A 20,105-nucleotide genomic window follows, 5' to 3' on the forward strand; every position below is an offset into this window, starting at 1 on the left:
AAATAAATAACTGCACACCTCAGAACGTCTGTCAGCCAATCAGAATTGAGAATTCAAAAGTGGAAGTATATTAGACTAAAGACTGAGCAATAGAACCTCTGACAACAATACATTATATACTTTTAAAGCATGTATTCACTTGCAAACTATCTAACAAACAATGTGAAATTTACCTTATGCTGATGAAAAGAAAAATAATAACGCTATAAACGAACACACGCGATGATAAAGCATATAATCAGAAAACGTCATCACGTGCGTGATTTCGCACAAACGCCCTGAAGGGGAAACAAGGGAACTGCAAAGTCGATGGAGAACCTTTGCATCATTTATTTACTCTACCATTACAATCAGGTTAAATCTCTTTGGGAGGACTTAAGTTGTTATTTATCTTTTATAAAATATGATTAAAATTTTTCATTGAAATATATATTTCTTTAAAGGGCGCATGGTGGCTTAGTAGTTAGCACGTTCGCCTCACACCTCCAGGGTCGGGGGTTCGATTCCCACCGTGGCCCTGTGTGTGCGGAGTTTGCATGTTCTCCCCGTGCTGCGGGGGTTTCCTCCGGGAACTCCGGTTTCATCCCCCACTTCAAAGACATGCATGGTAGGCTGATTGGCATGTCTAAAGTGTCCGTAGTGTATGAATGGGTGTGTGAATGTGTCTGTGTTTGTGTGGCCTGCGATGGATTGGCACCCTGTCCAGGGTGTACCCCGCCTTGTGCCTGATGCTCCCTGGGATAGGCTCCAGGTTTCCCCACAACCCTGAGAAGGATAAGCGGTATAGAAGATGGATGGATGGATATATTTCTTTATTTTTCTGACATTGACCATGCGATTGTTGTCTTGTTGTTAATTTCTTTGTGTTATAAATAAATTATTCACAAAAACGTATTTCTCAACATCTTGCCTAGATTTGATGTCTTTCTTGCTGAGATTTCTCTTATCGTAAACTCTATTAAAATCATTGATAACAATAAGAATAACAAGTTTCAGAAGAATTATGATCATATTTTTCTTACTGATTGAGGTGCTATTGTTTGTTGGTTTTTTATTCCTCTTCTTTTTTCTTTCATGTTATTGTATTTCAATGCAGTGTTGTTTTCTTTTCTTTTCTTGCAATAAAAGAAATAAAGAAAGAAACTGAATAAGGAAAGATCTGAATTCTCCAGAGCCCCAGAAGTATTGTTTGTATGGACGGGACGACGCAAAAGTTTTGCGAGAGAATGCCAACAATTTAAAAAGCATTAAAACATAAATTTTCCTCCCCTCACCAGGTCCCCTTACTTGAGGTGATAAGAGTCTACATTTCTTTATATAAGTAACCGTTATGTATATCAATGATAAATCGTTACATTGTAATTCCCCACAGTTACTGACCCTTACTCTCAAATGAAAGAGGGTAAAAAAAAATCACATTTATTGTTACCCTCATTCCACAATTAATATGCTGTTAGTCAAGTCTGTGGTGTTGTAGAAAAGCCTATTTTTAGCTTAACGGTGACGTCGCTGTGAAGGGGAGTGGGCTGTGCAGGGGAGGGCGGGGCTGTGAAGGGGGAGCTCGCTGAGGCGGAGCAACACATAATCCATAGCCGACGCGCTGCCATCGCCTTCTAGGCTGTGTTTTAATTGGTTGGAAGCTCCTGACAATCATGTGTACTTATCCAATAATGTTGTGAGGTTTGTGTGGTCAGCTGCATAGTCTTCTACCATGAGTGAATAGTGTGTGCTGCCTACAGGAAAAATAAATGGGGGAAAAAATAGGTATTTTCAAAAACCTAAACAACTATTCTATTCTAGGCATAAACACCACCACCACCTACGCTCCCCCCATTCCCCATTCCCCCCTCTCCTCTCCTCTGCTCCACCCCCCCCCCCCCCTCTCTCTTTCTCTCTGATGGGCGTAACTTCTTTTCAGTGCCAAAAGCACACTTTGTTGTATGGTTGGGAGCCGTTATAAGGAAAAACAAGCCAAGACGCGCGGTCTTTCCATGCTGTATAACATGTGCCTGATATTTACGTATGCCACAATAATGATTTTATTAGTAGTAGAGTTGTTGTTTTTAAATAGGCCTATATATAAATGCATTGTGATCTTTTATCATGTCTTATTTGAGTAAAAAAAACAAAAACAAACAAACAAAAAAAAAACAACAACAACGTTTGGGTCAGTCTTAATATATATATGTTTTGTTTTCTTTTTTTTTCATATGAAAAAAAGTGATGGGACACGTCTCTGTGTTACGCCTATACACACACTAGGACAAGAGAAGATGGACGCGCACATTCCCAGCAGGTATTGGGCTTTTAAAGCATTTTAATTATTGCTATCTCCGAGTTTTCTATTTGAGCAGTCCCCATTAATGCTTACTAACAAACTAATATTTACATTGATGAGCTCATGTATACGTGCCTATCCATATAAGATTTAGTTTCGTTTTCAGCGGTTTATAACTGTCCTTACAATAGTCTATCCCGGATTGGAGGCTGTTATTATTAAATATTTAGTCCTTGTTTTATCCTGGGACTAATTATATGCGGCAGGATTATAACGTTTTAAACATAAAGCTACGTTTATGTATATATTTAGCAGTTGTCTTGGTGGTAAAAACCTATTTGTTTCTATGTTTATTGGCAAGTTAAACGCAAATAGGTAAAAGTTTAGCCCTATCTAGTAAACAACTTCGGTTACTGTCTGGTTTCAATCTCACATCAATTTAACTGCAAAGTTCTTCTGTAGGCCTACTGTGGTAGATGTTGTGTTGAAACATAGCTTGTTTAACTCAATCACATTAGAGAGAATATAGTAAGCTTTCCAGAGAGTTCCACAAGACATCTTCAGGAGTTGGATAAAGTTATATGATAAACAAACAAACACACACACACATATATATTTTTAAATACTTATTTTACCAGCAGCCCTGTTTTTTGTCATTATTTTTACAGGCTTTCCAGGGCATAGTGAGAGAAAAAAAAACAACTTTTGGTATACACTGCTCGTTCATGGGTTTTTTTTTGTTTTGTTTTTTTTTACCCCCCCCCCCCCCCCCCCCCCCCCCACATTGTGGCTCAAATGTCACAATGGTAAAAAAAAAAAAAAGGTGACATATCAGTCATTCTCATCTATACTCTCTCACTAACAATATATTTCCTTCCTGAGAATCTATGCGCAGTAGATGGTTTGTTTGGTTTTCTACAATTCTCTGTAATGTCAAGACTGTTGTACGTGCAGTATCTCTGGAGGTCAGTAGTTTCCGAAATACTCCAACCAGCCCTTTTGACCAACCAACAACCATGCCACGGTAAAAGTCACTGAGATCACATTTTTCCCCGTTATGATGTTTGATGTGAACATGATCTGTAACATTGATCTGTATCTGTATGATTTGCTGATTGCGTGATTGCAGACCAGTTACACTCCTCTGTGGCAATGGTATTCCCCAGTGCCAGTGGTGTCCTTCAGCCCCCTGAGCCCTGCTACATGGGCCTAATTTATCAAGATGGATACGGATGTATTTATTCGTAAATCATTCGTACGAGGGTTTACACAAGAAATTTGGTATTCATGTAAATCCCATAAATTCAGAAAAAAAACATTTGTTTTCTACTCGTGCTCCTAAGTGTGTGAAAATTTACACATGGGAACGTTAATTAATGTAAAGCTCTACATGAATGAAAAAATTGCATTTATCACTTTTAGATATGGAATGTATTGTCAAGAGGTTTTTTAAAATTACATTTACAGCATTTAGACTTGAAGTTCTTTAGATTCTCTATCAAAAACATATCCTCATGCTAGCTCCCTTTCAAAGGGAACTCAATGGAAGTGCATCATGAAGTGTCATGCTTCTGGGGAAAATCGTGTTTATAACTCCATGATGTCGGGTTATTAAGCATTATACAGTACGGCTGTTTTGCTATGCCGAAGGTGGAGGAGGCGGTTGCCAGCCACCTCTCTCCAGCAACGGCAGCAAAATCAGGGGGCCGGTTTTGCCATCCAAACCATGTAAGACCATCTCGGTATAGATTGGCGAAGTCTCTGTGGCCGCGGGTCTCAGCGTGGAAACTACTGCCAAATGTCTCTCCATGGGTTCTGTCCTCCATTGAAAAGGGTTCCGGGTCCAGTTCATAGCTGGACACCCCCCACCCTCTTTCAGAGGCATGCTCACCACAGTAGTCAGCACAATGTAGAGCCCGACGTTAGCCCAAGGCGTAGATCTCTCTTGGACAAAAGGAGCCAAAGAACATGTACCTCTTTCTCTGAGGGAGGGAGGTTTTACAGTCGATGTGGGCATGTGTGTCCCCAACATGCGTAGGGCAATCCTATCAACATTGAGCAAGATAAAGTTAGGTCTGGCCATCCCCTCCAGTCTCTACGGAGACTGTTGGGACTTATGGCAGCAGCAGCCAACGTCATACCGTTTGGCCTGTTGCACATGAGACCTTTCAGTGGTGGCTGAAAGTCTGAGAGTAATCAGTGTCACGCGACAATGCCTAAGTGCTCTGAGAACTTGGAGGTGTCCCTGGTTTCTAGCCTCGGGTCACACTCTAGGGGCATCTCTTATCGCAAGATGGTAAGGTCATCATTATTCCCTAATTTGTTTTCAACGTTGGGGACAAGGTGGTTTAATTCAATTCAATTAAATTCAATTTATTTGTATAGCAATTTTTACAATGGTCATTGTCTCAAAGAAGCTTTACAGAAATATATAAACAAGGAATACAGATTTTAAATGTGTGAATTTATCCCAATTGAGCGAGCCGGTTGCGACGGTGGCGAGGAAAAACTCCTTAAGATGTTAAGAGGAAGAAACCTTGAGAGGAACTAGATTCAGAAGGGAACCCATTGTCATCTGGGTAACAACGGATAGTGTGAAAGTAAAGGAAAGTTCATCATGGTTTAATATGAAGTATGTTTGTTGAACTAGTCCACTGTTCAAAGGAGACCTGAGTGCAAACTGCATCTTGTAATTGCAGACCCAAGGCCATAGTAGCAACCGTAGTCCCAGCAAACACAGTGAGAATGTCCATGTGGAATTGGAGTAGATGAGAGTTCCATCCAGAGATAGGGCATCCGAATGGATCAGACAGGTCCGGAGAGCAGAAAGAATCAGGATCACTAGCATCTCCATAAAATCTTGTGTGGCTCGACAGAAGGAGAGAGGGAGAGATTGTTAGGTAAGACTGTGCTTTGCATAAAAGAAAGTCTACTCATGGTAAGCTTGAGTAAACAAATACGTTTTAAGCCCAAACACTAATTGGAAGACCGTTCCCTAACTGTGGGGCTCTATAAGAGAAAGCTCTTCTCCCTGCTGTAGCCTTCGCTATTTGAGGTACCGACAAATAGCCTGCACCTTTTTATCTAAGTAGGCATGGCGGATCATAGAAAACCAAAAGTTTGCTTAGATACTGTGGCGTGAGACCGTTTAGTGCTTTATAGGTCAATAATAGTATTTTATAATCAATGCGAGATTTCACTGGGAGCCAATGCAGTGTTGATAAGATCGGGGTGATGTGGTCGTATCTTCTGGTTCTAGTTAGGACTCTAACAGCTGCATTCTGGACTAACTGGAGTTTGTTTATGCTCCTACTGGAACATCCAGACAGTAAGGCATTACAATAATTTAGTCTAGAGGTGACGAAAGCATGAACTAATATTTCTGCATCATGTAGTGACAATATATTTCTTATCTTAGAAATATTTCTGAGATGAAAGAAGGCTATCCTGGTAATATTATCTACATGAGCATCAAATGATAGACTGGAGTCAATAATCACTCCAAGGTCTTTTACTGCTGCACATGACGAAACGGAAAGACCATCCAGCATTACTGTGTAATCAGAAATTACTTCTAGCTACATGTGGTCCTAGTACAAGTACTTCTGTCTCATCAGAATTAAGTAAGAGGAAGTTAATAAGCATCCACCGTCTAATGTCTTTTACACATTCCTCAACTTTATTAAGCTGCTGTCTGTCCTCTGGCTTCGCTGAAATATACAGCTGTGTATCATCAGCATAGCAGTGGAAGCTAATTCCATGTTTACGAATAATTTGACCTAGAGGTAGCATATATAAAGTAAAAAGCAGTGGGCCTAAAACAGAACCTCGTGGAACACCAAATTTAACCTCGGTATGTGTGGAGAAGTCGCCAGTTACATCTATGAATTGATAACGATCAGTCAAATAAGACCTGAGCCATATATAGCTTATATGGTTGGTTACCGTTATAAGTAAAAGAAGCCAAGACACGATTTCTTGCAAGCTGCTGGATAACAGGTGCCTAATATTTACTTTATTTAATTTAATGCCACAATTATGATTTTAGATTATCAGCTATATATATATATATATATATATATATATATATATGACTGATAAGGTATTTTTGTAAATTGTTTGGGTCAGCTTCTATATTTTTATAATTTTTTTTCTTTCTTATAAAATAGTGATTGGACACATCTATGTGTCACGCCCATTCACAGGCTAGAACAGGAAAAGATGGGCACACACGCGGATGCTCTCAGCAGGTATCGGGCTTTTGAAGCATTTTAAGATTGCTATCTCCAAGTTTTCTATTTGATCAGCTTACTAACACACTAATATTTATATACATTTCTGTGCATGTATTAGTTTATGTGCAAGTTTCTACAGTGAGGGAAAAAAGTATTTGATCCCCTGCTGATTTTGTACGTTTGCCCACTGACAAAGAAATGATCAGCCTATAATTTTAATGGTAGATTTATTTGAACAGTGAGAGACAGAATAACAACAAAAAAAATTCCAGAAAAACGCATGTCAAAAATGTTATAAATTGATTTGCATTTTAATGAGGGAAATATGTATTTGACCCCTCTGCAAAACATGACTTAGTACTTGGTGGCAAAACCCTTGTTGGCAATCACAGAGGTCAGACGTTTCTTGTAGTTGGCCACCAGGTTTGCACACATCTCAGGAGGGATTTTGTCCCACTCCTCTTTACAGATCTTCTCCAAGTCATTAAGGTTTTGAGGCTGATGTTTGGCAACTCGAACCTTCAGCTCCCTCCACAGATTTTCTATGGGATTAAGGTCTGGAGACTGGCTAGGCCACTCCAGGACCTTAATGTGCTTCTTCTTGAGCCACTCCTTTGTTGCCTTGGCCGTGTGTTTCGGGTCATTGTCATGCTGGAATACCCATCCACGACCCATTTTCAATGCCTGGCTGAGGGAAGGAGGTTCTCACCCAAGATTTGACGGTACATGGCCCCGTCCATCGTCCCTTTGATGCGGTGAAGTTGTCCTGTCCCATTAGCAGAAAAACATCCCAAAGCATAATGTTTCCACCTCCATGTTTGACGGTGGGGATGGTGTTCTTGGGGTCATAGGCAGCATTCCTCCTCCTCCAAACACGGCGAGTTGAGTTGATGCCAAAGAGCTCCATTTTGGTCTCATCTGACCACAACACTTTCACCCAGTTGTCCTCTGAATCATTCAGATGTTCATTGGCAAACTTCAGACAGGCATGTATATGTGCTTTCTTGAGCAGGGGGACCTTGCGGGCGCTGCAGGATTTCAGTCCTTCACGGCATAGTGTGTTTCCAATTGCTTTCTTGGTGACTATGGTCCCAGCTGCCTTGAGATCATTGACAAGATCCTCCCGTGTAGTTCTGGGCTGATTCCTCACTGTTCTCATGATCATTGCAACTCCACGAGGTGAGATCTTCCATGGAGCCCCAGGCCTTGGGAGATTGACAGTTCTTTTGTGTTTCTTCCATTTGCGAATAATCGCACCAACTGTTGTCACCTTCTCACCAAGCTGCTTGGCAATGGTCTTGTAGCCCATTCCAGACTTGTGTAGGTCTACAATCTTGTCCCTGACATCCTTGGAGAGCTCTTTGGTCTTGGCCATGGTGGAGAGTTTGGAATCTGATTGATTGATTGCTGCTGTGGACAGGTGTCTTTTATACAGGTAACAAGCTGAGATTAGGAGCACTCCCTTTAAGAGTGTGCTCCTAATCTCAGCTCGTTACCTGTATAAAAGACACCTGGGAGCCAGAAATCTTTCTGATTGAGAGGGGGTCAAATACTTATTTCCCTCATTAAAATGCAAATCAATTTATAACATCTTTGGCATGCGTTTTTCTGGATTTTCTTGTTGTTATTCTGTCTCTCACTGTTCAAATAAATCTACCATTAAAATTATAAAATGATCATTTCTCTGTCAGTGGGCAAACGTACAAAATCAGCAGGGGATCAAATACTTTTTTCCCTCACTGTAACCATCTATGATATAGTTTTGTTTTTGTTTCAAGTTTATATAAATATAGACCATGCAAAACAGTTTTGTGCAATTGTAATTTCTTCAATTCAAGTAGTTTTCTACAAAACAAAATCACAAAAACATGCAAATTATATCACAAATTTTGAAAAAAAGCCACAGCAAAGTCAAGCATTTTTGACTGAAACACAAAAAGAAAACCCAGAGAAATCCTGTATGGACTGGTTATGTAGGGTGAATTCCAATATATTGGGATATTTCTTACCATAAATAATCCAAAATACCTAACACATGCTATACGGTCAGGTCCATAAGTATTTGGACAGTGACACAATTTTCATATTTTTGTCTCTGTATACCACCAAAATGGATTTGAAATGAAGCAATGCAGTCAAGCAGGATGTGATTGAAGTGTAGAGTTTCAGCTTTAATTTAAGGGGTGTAACGAAAATATTGCATTAACCATTCAGGAATTACAGTCCCTACATTTTCGCAGGCTCAAAAGTAGTTGGACAATTGACTGATTAGCAGTTACAAGGTCAGTTGTGGCCTATTTCCTCTTTATTTCATGAAAAATTAAGGAGATAAAAGGTCTGGAGTTGAGTGGCTGCTGATAGAAGTGTATCAGGATGAATTCTGAAGCATATAGAGCTATAATTTCTGCTCAGATTCAGTCTAATGCTGCAAAACTGATAGGACGGCACATCACAGTACAGATGGATAATGACCTAAAACATGTTGCAATGGGTTTGAAATGAAGCAATCAGGATGCGATTGAAGTGTAGACTTTCAGCTTTAATTCAAAGTATTCAAAAATGCATTAACTCTTTAGGAATTACAGACATTTTTTAAAAAAGAGTTCCTCCATTTTCACAGGCTCAAAAGTAATTGGACAAACTAACAATTATAAATATAAGGCTTATTTTTAATACTTAATACAGCCTGAAGTCTGGAACCTATGAATATCACCAAATGCTAGGTTTACTCCCTTGAGATGCTTTGCCATGCCAAACTGAAGGCTAAAACCGAGAGTAGATAATCAGAGCTATTTATTGTTTAAACAATCAATCTAACAGGACACACCTGGGTGACAAGAAACACGTGTCACATGATCCAGTATTTTTGCTCGCCTACAATGTGCTAAGTACTATGTCATTTAACACATCTACATATAAAATCTGAACCTCTTAACTCTCTTCTCATATTCTTTTGATCTCAAACGCAAATATCTTTAGTCTACATCAAAAGCAAATGAATTGACTTTACCATTCCAATAGTTTCAGAGGGGACTGTATTATAAAAAAAAGAACCCCTGGCAAAAAAACAGCCCCTGGCAAAAGTTATGGAATCACCACATGTAGAGGACGTTCACCCGGGTTTTTTACTTCGTAACAAATCACAGATATGACACAAAAATATTTTTGTTTAATAGCTGAACATTCTGCCTTCATGAAACATACCCTCAATCAAATTTAGTTAAATTGTTGTAATTAATAGCATATTTTTTTCCAGATCATGTAGAGGAAAAAAATTATGGAATCATCAACAAAAAAAATCACAGTTAGCACTTTGTTGCTCTTCCTCTGGCTTTTATGATGGCCTGAATTTTTTGAGGCATAGACTTCACTAATGAAAAACATTCTCCATCAAGCTGGTTCCAACTTTCTCGATTAGCGGTCGACAGATCAACTTTGCAGGATGGAGCCTTGCCATGGACCAATTTTTTTTTTACATTTCCTCCATAAATTTTCAGATTGAGATCCGGACTGTTTCCTGGCCATGTCACTGAGTTCACCTGCCTTTCCTAAAGAAAAGCTTTAACACTTTTTGCCCTGTGGCAAGATGCATTATCATCCTGAGCAATGACTTCATCATCACCAAACCTGTTTTCTATCCATGGAATGAGAAGTGTCCAAAATTTCAACGTGCACCTGTACATTGACTGTTGAGGTGTCCAGTGGTCTTTTACCTGACATGCAACACCATATCATAAATGAGTGGGGAAATTTGATCATGTTCTTCAGGCAGTCATCTTTATATGTTTCATTAGAACGGCACCAGACAAAAGTTCCAGCATCATCTCCTTGGTCAATGCAGATTCATCACTGAATATCACTTTCATCCAATCATCCACACTCCATGAATGCTTCTCATTAACCCACTGTAACCTGGTTTTCTTCTGTTTAGGTGTTAGTGCTGGTTTTTGTTTGGCTTTTCTATACGTAAATCCCATGTCTTTCAGCCTATTTCTCCTTTTTCTTCCCATTTGTTTTTCATTTGTTTTGTTATGCATTTTCTATTTTCAAGGCATATTGCTTTGAGTTTTCTATCCTGATGCTTTGATGTCTTCCTCGGTATTCCCGTACGTATTCCTTTTATAATCTTCCCATTTTGTTTGTACTTGCACCAAATTTTAAACAAAGCTGATGGGAACAACCAACATCTTTTTCCACACTCTGTGGCGGATTTGCTTCCTGGAGGAGTTTTTTGTAATCCTTTCCATTGTTTCAATTGATGACTCACGTGGGGCTATGTTTCCTTTCAAAAAGTCCAAGGTGAAGGTCTGTATGCACTCTCTTTTAAGTCGGACTAATTTGCATTTTTATACATGTGCTATTATTTGTTTAATCATTTGTTTTAGTATTTGTAATTTGTTGGCAAATTACAAGGTGATTCCATATTTTTTTTCTCCACACTGAGTGAATCCATAATTTTTTCCCTCTACTTGATATGGGGAAAAAAGTATGCCATTAATTAAAATTATTTAATTTAACTTGTTTCACAATGCCAGAATGTTCAGCTACGACGCAAAAAACCCGGGCGAGCATCCTCTAACTGCGGTGATTCCATAATTTTTGCCATGGGTTGTAACTTACCCTTTTGCCAGAACTGACCAAAAATCATTTTAATGACACCTTTGCTAGTTTGCGATACATATTTTCATTGGTTTCGACCTTTACTTTCATTTTTAAACATGTTTAAAACGTTACTTATTTGTAGCATACTTAGGCATGGTATTGATAAAAGAAAATCCCAGGTGTTCACATCAAGTATTTCCACTTCCACTTTTTTTTTTTTTTTTTTTTTTTGCTTTCGCACCATTCTATGTTCTAGAGGCTGTTGTATGTGAAAATCCCAGGAGATCCCAACATGTTCTGACATACTCCAACCAGCCCACATTTTTCCCCCACTGTGATGTTTGACCATGTTGACCTGAACCTCTTGACATCCACTGAGTAGTGAAAGTTTTAATATTAATATAGTCTACAATTAACATGGATGAACATATTTGGCAAAGGCAACAACAAAAACTTAAGAAAAAGTAAATAAAGAAAGGAGCTAGGCCACCCTGTCATTACTCCAGTCCCAGGTACTCTCCTTGAATAATCTGACTCTGATTGATTGGTTTTGGTCAAATTTTTGTTTTTGCAAATCGAGAGGTACCCCTAATAATGAAATTGCAAATGCCAGTGTGTTTAAAATCTGATTGAAAAAGCAGAATTATTATTTTTTTTCCTTTCAGTCTGAAGCCAATCATTTGAGCTTGATAGTTTGATAATTGTTTTCATTTCCATACTTCACAGGTCAGAACCAGTTTCTTCAAAGCAGTTTGCTTTTTTAAGGACACTCTTCATCCCGCTCATTATTTTTGTGTTTCTCTACTTCATCCAGTGGCTCACTAGAGAAAATGTTAATAATTACAAGCCTATTGTTTTGTACCCTCTCCCAAAAAAGAAGCCGTCACCCTCAATGTCATGTGGTGTGCCAGTGCAAAATGATCCAATCATTAAAGTCAACAATCTTAATACATATCTGGTCGGCTCCTACATAGAGCACCGTCAGGAGGTGAAAATGATAAAGACAATCGCTATAGTGCTTCGTAGTGAAACTACAAATTATAACTGCTTGCTGTGCTGCAACGGACAGACCACATCCGTACCCGCTATGTACAACATTCACTCTGACCACTTTGGGTTTGAATACGGTACGGCTGATATTACCTGCCAATTACCAGAAGACTGTGAAACACCGACACATGTGGCAATCACTTCCCGATCATCTAATAAGGATGGATCCTCACAGGACATTCACACCTTCCAACCTGTTAGGAATCAGCAGAAGCAGGAAGTCTTTCCTTATGAGTTTACAGTCTGCATTTCTGTCATGTATGATTATGACAATGTCCTGGAGCTTGTGCAGGCCATGGAGATGTTCAAGATACTCGGAGTCCAGAAGGTAGCTATTTACAAAACCAGTTGCCTTCCCAAAACACAGAAGGTCCTGGATTACTACATCAAGCAGAACTTTGTGGAACTTATCCCCTGGAAAGTAAATTCTTACATCAAGGTGTCCAGAGGCTGGCAGAAATCGGTTTCACCAGGAGAGCTGCATTACTACGGCCAAATTCCGGCACTCAATGATTGTGTGTATCGTTACATGTACCAGACTCGCTATGTAGCTCTGCAAGACTTGGATGAAATTATTCTACCTATGAATTTAAAAAACTGGACAGAGCTCCTGCCTGAACTGGAGAGGAAATACAATCAGATTGGTGGCTTTGAATTTGAGAATAATTATTTTCCTCTTTCAATCACGGATTCAAGCCCTAAGTATTCTCCAGACTCCTGGAAGAAGGTTACGGGAGTAAACATTTTACAACATATCATTAGAATAAGCAATGATCCAACGAAATTCAATAACTTCAAAGTGATTGTTAATCCTCGCCTAGTGTTTCAGACTACAGTCCACGGATTTTTGCAGACTGTGAGGAATAGTGTCAGAGTGGACCCTCACATTGCCCGCATGTATCACATGAGATCCATTCCAAGAGAAATCTGGGTAACACGTTCCCAAATACAGGACACACATCTGAGGGACTATGCGGACAGTCTGATCCCGGCTGTTTCTGAAGTTCTTCGACAAGCACTGGGCATTTAATAAAATGCATAACTAATCTGTGTTAAACCAGAAAATGTGTGAAAATAATTAATATATATATATATATGATCAAGAAATTTTATATAAACATTTCATGACACTGTCTAAAACTTCCAAATGCATTCTAATAAATTTAGCTGGAACAATGATTAGCTGAATGTCATAAGACAGGACTTTCTTGTAATATTTACTGCAGTTTTTATAGACAAATAAAATGCTTTTAAATATATGAATTATCAGTTAAATATGTGAAACTCTGTTCAGTTTGTAGTCTTCTTGAATCCTGTGATGCCTGTACATAAAGCATGATATGCACACAACTTCCTGTGAAGTGTAAAACACTATTAAGCTATATACTAATTCAGTATCTGACAGAAATTCTGTCATTGAATGGTAAGATGATTAAAATGCAAAGATTTACGCAACTATTCAGCAACGTAGAAGGTAAGAACAACCTATGACAGTAACATACATAAACAATACATAAACAGTACATAAACTTAATTGCCAGTTTATTAGGCACCCCCAGCTTTTGCCCGTTTTTTCCAGTTTCATTTTTATTGAACATTTCTGCTGTACATTTCTGCTGTACATTTCTGCTGAACATATCTGTTGAACATATCTGTTGAACATAACATTTCTGCTGAACATAACATTTCTGCTGAACTAAACATTTCTGCTGAACATTTCTGCTGAACTAAGCATTTCTGCTGGACATTTCTGCTGGACATTTCTGCTGGACATTTCTGCTGAACATTTCTGCTGAACATTTCTGCTGAGTATATCTGTTGAACATTTCTGCTGAACTGAACATTTCTGCTGGACATTTCTGTTGTACTAAACATTTCTGCTGAAGCTTTTGCCCTTTTATTGGCTGACCACCTATTATTTGGATGTCTGGTCAGTTTTAGTCCTGTGATGGTCTATTTAAATCTTGGAGGAAGTACAAGGGAGAAGACAGGGGCGTAGCCATCATTTCAGATGGGGGGGGACAGAATATCAAGGGTATTCATTGTTTCTGACCTTGGCCTAATTGGTGGATTTCATCTCTTCTTGCTCTTAATTGGCTTAATATGCAATTTAAGATTCTGTACTTGCATGTTATATTGTATATTGCACTGTATTATTTAAATTTTGCAAATTGTATTTAGGCGCACGGTGGCTTAGTGGTTAGCACATTCACCTCACGTTCACCTCACACCTCCAGGGTCAGGGGTTCGATTCTCACTGTGGCCCTATGTGTGCGGAGTTTGCATGTTCTCCCTGTGCTGCGGGGGTTTCCTCGGGGTACTCCGGTTTCCTCCCCCAGTCCAAAGAAATGCATGGTAGGCTGATTGGCATGTCCAAAGTGTCCGTATTGTATGAATGGGTTTGTGTGCCCTGTGATGGATTGGCACCCTGTCCAGGGTGTACCCCACCTTGTGAGCGATGCTCCCTGGGATAGGCTACAGGTTTCCCCATGACCCTGTAAAGGATAAAGTGGTAGAGGGTGGGTGGATGGATGGATGGATGGAAATTGTATTTAGTGTACATTGTATTGCATATACATAGCACACATTATATAATATATATTTGTATAATCACACACTACTTTATTCTATTCTATTCTGTTGTTATTGGTATGTTCCTGTCCTGCCTTGCCAACCTGCCTGTTTCTTGTTCAATCTATTGCCAATACAGTAAAAAGTAAGATCAATAATGAAAAAGAACCCTATAACTTAAAACCTATATCAGAGCATTAATGCATACCACTTAAAATATTTTTAAATACTACATATCCATGATACTGTGGAAGATTTTTAGAAGGTCTCTCACTTTTCTATTGAATGATATATAGTTATGTATAAAGAAGCAGTGTGTGCTCGGCAATCTACCTGTGGCAAAAGCACAAGCTTAGTTTATGGCCTTAGTGCTTTTAAAGCAAAATAATAATAATAATAATAATAATAATAATAATAATAATGAAACACACTCACTTTTTGTTACAATTGAGCAAAATCCCGGTGTAGCTCCTATCTCAGCGTCACCATCGGGGTGTCATTCACTATATGTTCACTGGTGACCGGAGCCGGACTGCAGCTCTTTGGCCGTGGCCTCTGTGTTTCCTGAGTGAATCCCTAAAATCCATTCCAAATCCCATCCATGTTCTAATGCATATATCTTGTCATGTAGAATGATCCACATCTGATGCCGGAAGGGGCAGCAATACTGCGTTTGTGACGTAATCGTGACATTAACGATGACGCACGTCTGAGAGACAGATCCTTCCGCTTTTATATCATAAGGGTGACAGCTAATTGGCTTACAACCACAATACAATTATTAGGGAAGATAACTGACTTCCCCACTACGCAGTGATACAAACTTTTGCACACACACACACACACACACATATATACACACACAGTAATCTTTGCAAGTTACATGATTTGAAGTCGATAAGAGTCAATAGAGGTTTGTCTTTTCATGTGTAAATTTCAACACACTCCGGTGCATGAGTAGAATATGGATGTTTTTCTGAAGTTACAGGATTTTAAAGAACACAAAATTTCTTGTGTAAAGGTTCCTGCGAGCAAACAAATCCATTTGTATCCAGCTTGATAAATGAGGCCCATTGTCTCAGCCCCTTTCAATGAAAATCAAGAAGGTGAGTAAAGGTGTGTGTGTGTAAGGATTCGTCAACATTCGTTTAACATCCGCCCTCGGAGACACAGAAACAGAGTGCGCGTGTGCGTATGCGTGTGAGTGCTGTGGGAGGTTGACACTGGACAGATGGGCAATCTGACTGCAGCTTGCCACAGGTATTGGGCTAAAAAAGCTATTTATAATTGCTTATATTTAAATCCAAATGTACATAAATGCCAAAATGTATATATTTATTTATTGTCTTATGTACTTAATCCATTTCTAGACATTTTAAATAATTCTAGTTAATTGCTGGCTTGAAATGAACCGAAGTTCATATGTGTGAAAATACATGAAAAATGGGGGAAAAAACATGTTTTAGCATGGGATTAATTAGGAGAGATTTTTTTTTTACCATGCTGCAAATAAAGTGCACCGGTTCTACTCAGTTCCAATTACTGAATTTCTTGTTGATACTTCACAGGGCAGTATTTTCAAAGATGTTTGTTTTTCCAAGGATCCTTGTATTCCCTCTCATCCTTATTGTGCCCATCTTCCTCACTGGAGTAATTAACTTCAAGAATTACAAGCCTATTGTTTCTTACCCTCACTGGAGAAGAAGGCTGACGGCATGCGGCGTGCCAGTGCAAAATGATCCGATCATTAAAGTCAGCAATCTTAAAACATATCTGGTTGGCTCCTACGTAGAGCACCGTCAAGAGGAGAAAAATATACGTACGATTGCTATAGTACTTCGCAATGAAAGCACAAAGTATCACTGCTTTCTGTGCTGCAACGGTAAAAATGTGTCCATACCTGCGAATTACAGCATTCACTCTGACCACTTTGGGTTTGAATACGGCACGGCTGATATTACCTGCCGATTACCAGAAAACTGTACATCACCGAGACATCTGGCTATCACTTCGCGATCACATAAAAAGGATAGATACTCTCAAGACATCCACGCCTTCCAACCTGTTAGGAATCAGCAGAAGCAGGAAGTCTTTCCTTATGAGTTTACAGTCTGCATTTCTGTCATGTATGATTATAATAATGTCCTGGAGCTTGTGCAGGCCATGGAGATGTTCAAGATACTCGGAGTCCAGAAGGTAGCTATTTACAAAACCAGCTGCCATCCTGATACGCAGAAGGTCCTGGATTACTACGTCAGGCAGAACTTTGTAGAACTCATCCCCTGGCATGTAGCGTCCTACGTTAATGTGTCCAGAGGCTGGAATAAGACGCTGTCATCAGGAGAGCTGCATTACTTTGGGCAAATTGCGGCGCTCAATGATTGTGTGTATCGTTACATGTACCAGAGTCGCTATGTAGCTCTGCAAGACTTGGATGAATTCATTCTGCCTATTAACAACAAAACCTGGCCAGAACTCCTACCTGAATTGGAGAGGAAATACAATCGCAAGCTGGGCTTTGAATTTGAGGCATATTTTTTCCCGCTCTCTATCACAGATTTGAAGCCAGAGTATTCACCAGCCTCATGGAAGAAGGTTACGGGAGTCAACATCTTAGAACATGTCTATAGGTTAAGCAATGACCCTGAAGAGTTCAATAATTTTAAAGTGATCGTAAATCCTCGCTTAGTCTTTAGTACTACAGTGCATGGATTTCTGCAGTCTGTGAATGATAGCATCAGGGTGGACCCTGCGATCGCACACCTTTACCACGTGAGGAACATTTCGGGTGAAAACTTAACAAAACGTTCCATCGTACGAGACGCACGTCTCAGAGACTTCGCAGACAGGCTGATCCCTGCTGTTTCTAAAGTGCTTCAGCAGGCACTAGACATCTACTGAAGTCTATGTACATGTATGATCTGTGCTTAATCAGAATTGTTGTCAGTGGGGCAATTTATATCTGTATTTAGCATATTTGCTTAAGGTACAGTGATGTTGAATTCTTGATTCTGATTGGTCAAAAGGTGTTGATTTATTTTCTTCAACAATAGTGCTGACTCCTAGGCAAAAGGTTTATAATAATGTGCTCATCAGATACTTTATAATTTCTATAGTAAAAGTTAATTCACATTTAACTTGTATGGACTTGTAGGACTTGTATGACGGTGTTGTGGATAAAAATGACATGAAATAAACATGAGGGAGACCTAGTATGAGTAATATGTAATTTTTTTGAAAATTCACAGGACTGGTGGGTGCGTAATCTTGAGGAGAGCGGTAGGGGGAAGAAAATGGGGTGTGTCCTGGGGACATGGGATAGTCAGCAAAGGTGAAATAAGGAGACCACTGAGAGTACGGTGGACTGACAGGTGAGAAGAGGGAAGAATGGTCAGAGCCCAGATCAGAGAAGGTGACATCATCCTCAGACTGAAAGCTGGAGGGAGGGTCTGTCTGTGTAGAGGCGTCAATACACACATTCACGGGGTGGATTCTGTATCTGAGAGGGGGGGAACCCCGCATTTCCATTTCCAGAGGGGGTGCTGCGAAGAATGTTAAGTAGCACCATGGTCAGCAGTGAGATGCGCGAGCTGATAGAGAGTGTTCAGATCCAAATCCAGCCCCTCCAGTAAAGGAGAGAAGGAAAAATGACGACGGGCACCTAGACACACAGAAGCGGTATTAGGCGGATATTGACGAATTGGATTCACACTTTAAGATCTTTTAAGAGTAACACACTATGGTTTATTAGTCACAAAGAAGTATAAGAGCTGAGGAGTGCAAACACACACACACACACACACACACACACACTCTCGTACAGTCAAGGGCAGGCATGCAGACATAACACGCACACACACACTCTCTCTGTCTCTCTTTCTCACACACACACACATAACATTATAACTTTATAAGAATGATAAAAAGGAGTATTAAGATATTATAAGGGTAATATAAAGAGTAGTAGGATATGTAGGATATTAGACGGGTAATATAATGATATTATGAAGTAGGATGTACAGTAAACCATTTGCAAGCAGTATAACTATATATAAAATAGAGATATAGAGCAAATATGAAAGTAAATTATAAACCAGAAATACAGAAAAATGTAAAAGAAACACTCATAATTCAGATTGTGAAGATTCTGGTCTCAGACGACGTAGGCCTTAATTTTAAGAGAAAACCATGAGGAGCCATTTATAAGGGTAGCTGAGTCAAGCTGCCCCCGCGAGATAAGAGTGAGACCAAGGTCTCTCTAAATTGTTTCGTCTCTCTCCCACTTTTGATCCTAATGGTATCCAGAAAGTCCTCTTTCAAAACATAATGGTAAATTTGATAAGCCTCTTTCAAAACATAATGGTAATGTAGATGAGCTCTTTTTTAACCCTATTGGTATTGATATCATAGTCTTTCTGAAATATATTGGTTGTCTACTGTGTAAATACAGTATAAATACTGGTGTCTTTTTTTCTATCTCCAACTGGGTTCACAGATATGAGTATTTGCTTCTATGTTGAATTTTAAGTGTCTTTGGGTAATAGGCTAAATTTGGGCCAGCAACGGACACTCCACCTAATCTAAGATGGATTCGAAATGTGTTGTTATTTAACAAAGATAACCAGCACTGTTGATATGAAGTCTTCTTTAAGGAGGATCGAGTCTCTGGTGTCAGTGCTTTTGTCAGAGGACGTTCTGGTTTATCAGTAGCATGACAAACTGCATTTTTTTTTTGTCTTATTAACTTCAAGGGAGAGAAAAAGAGAGGATGTTGAGAAAATAACTGTTTACAATGTAAGGCATATCAGGAATGAACTTGTTTCATGGATGTGTTCTTTATTTAATAAAAAGTTTTTAATCGCTTCGTTATATATATATATATATATATATATATATATATATATATATATATATATATATATATATATATATATATATATATATATATACGAGGGACAAAACACCTCGGGATGTGCTGTGATTTGGAAAATAATCACGTTTGAGTGGTAACGGTAACTATGCATCATGTCAGGCTGCATTACATGATTATTTTCCTCTAACAGCACACCCACAAGTGTTTTATTCCCGACATATACAGTACTCAGTTTCACAGAGCCTCAATTATCAGTGAATACAGAAACAAATGCTGAAATCTAAACTTTATATTAGCTTGGGCAATACAGAATGTAGTGCTTCATTTGATCTTCCCATTCTGCTCGTCACTGCCGTCTGTGAATTGTACATAATAGGTCATGTAATTTGGAGTAAGGATTACGTTTGTAATATATGTAATATCTGAAAGCAATAGACCTGGCATGAAATGTCATGTTTTGATCAGGTGAGCAAATCTTATGACTGAAGTCAAGATT

General features: G+C 39.1%; 2 protein-coding genes across 2 annotated transcripts; both read left to right on the plus strand.

Moving 5' to 3' along the window:
• Nucleotides 1–1,940: 1,940 nt before the first annotated feature.
• LOC128607187 (uncharacterized) lies at nt 1,941–13,772 on the plus strand. The gene is made up of 4 exons (XM_053623879.1): nt 1,941–2,020; nt 2,222–2,296; nt 6,448–6,528; nt 11,842–13,772. The coding sequence occupies exons 1-4, from the start codon at nt 1,941–1,943 to the stop codon at nt 13,193–13,195; spliced, it is 1,590 nt and encodes a 529-aa protein (XP_053479854.1). The 3' UTR covers nt 13,196–13,772.
• Nucleotides 13,773–15,341: 1,569 nt separating this feature from the next.
• LOC128606487 (beta-1,4-galactosyltransferase galt-1-like) lies at nt 15,342–18,080 on the plus strand. Its single transcript, XM_053622641.1, has 2 exons — nt 15,342–15,996; nt 16,305–18,080. The coding sequence occupies exons 1-2, from the start codon at nt 15,968–15,970 to the stop codon at nt 17,635–17,637; spliced, it is 1,362 nt and encodes a 453-aa protein (XP_053478616.1). The 5' UTR covers nt 15,342–15,967; the 3' UTR covers nt 17,638–18,080.
• The last annotated feature ends 2,025 nt before the right edge of the window (nt 18,081–20,105 follow it).

Source organism: Ictalurus furcatus, chromosome 4, assembly GCF_023375685.1.
Source record: "Ictalurus furcatus strain D&B chromosome 4, Billie_1.0, whole genome shotgun sequence".
Lineage (NCBI taxonomy): Eukaryota > Metazoa > Chordata > Actinopteri > Siluriformes > Ictaluridae > Ictalurus > Ictalurus furcatus.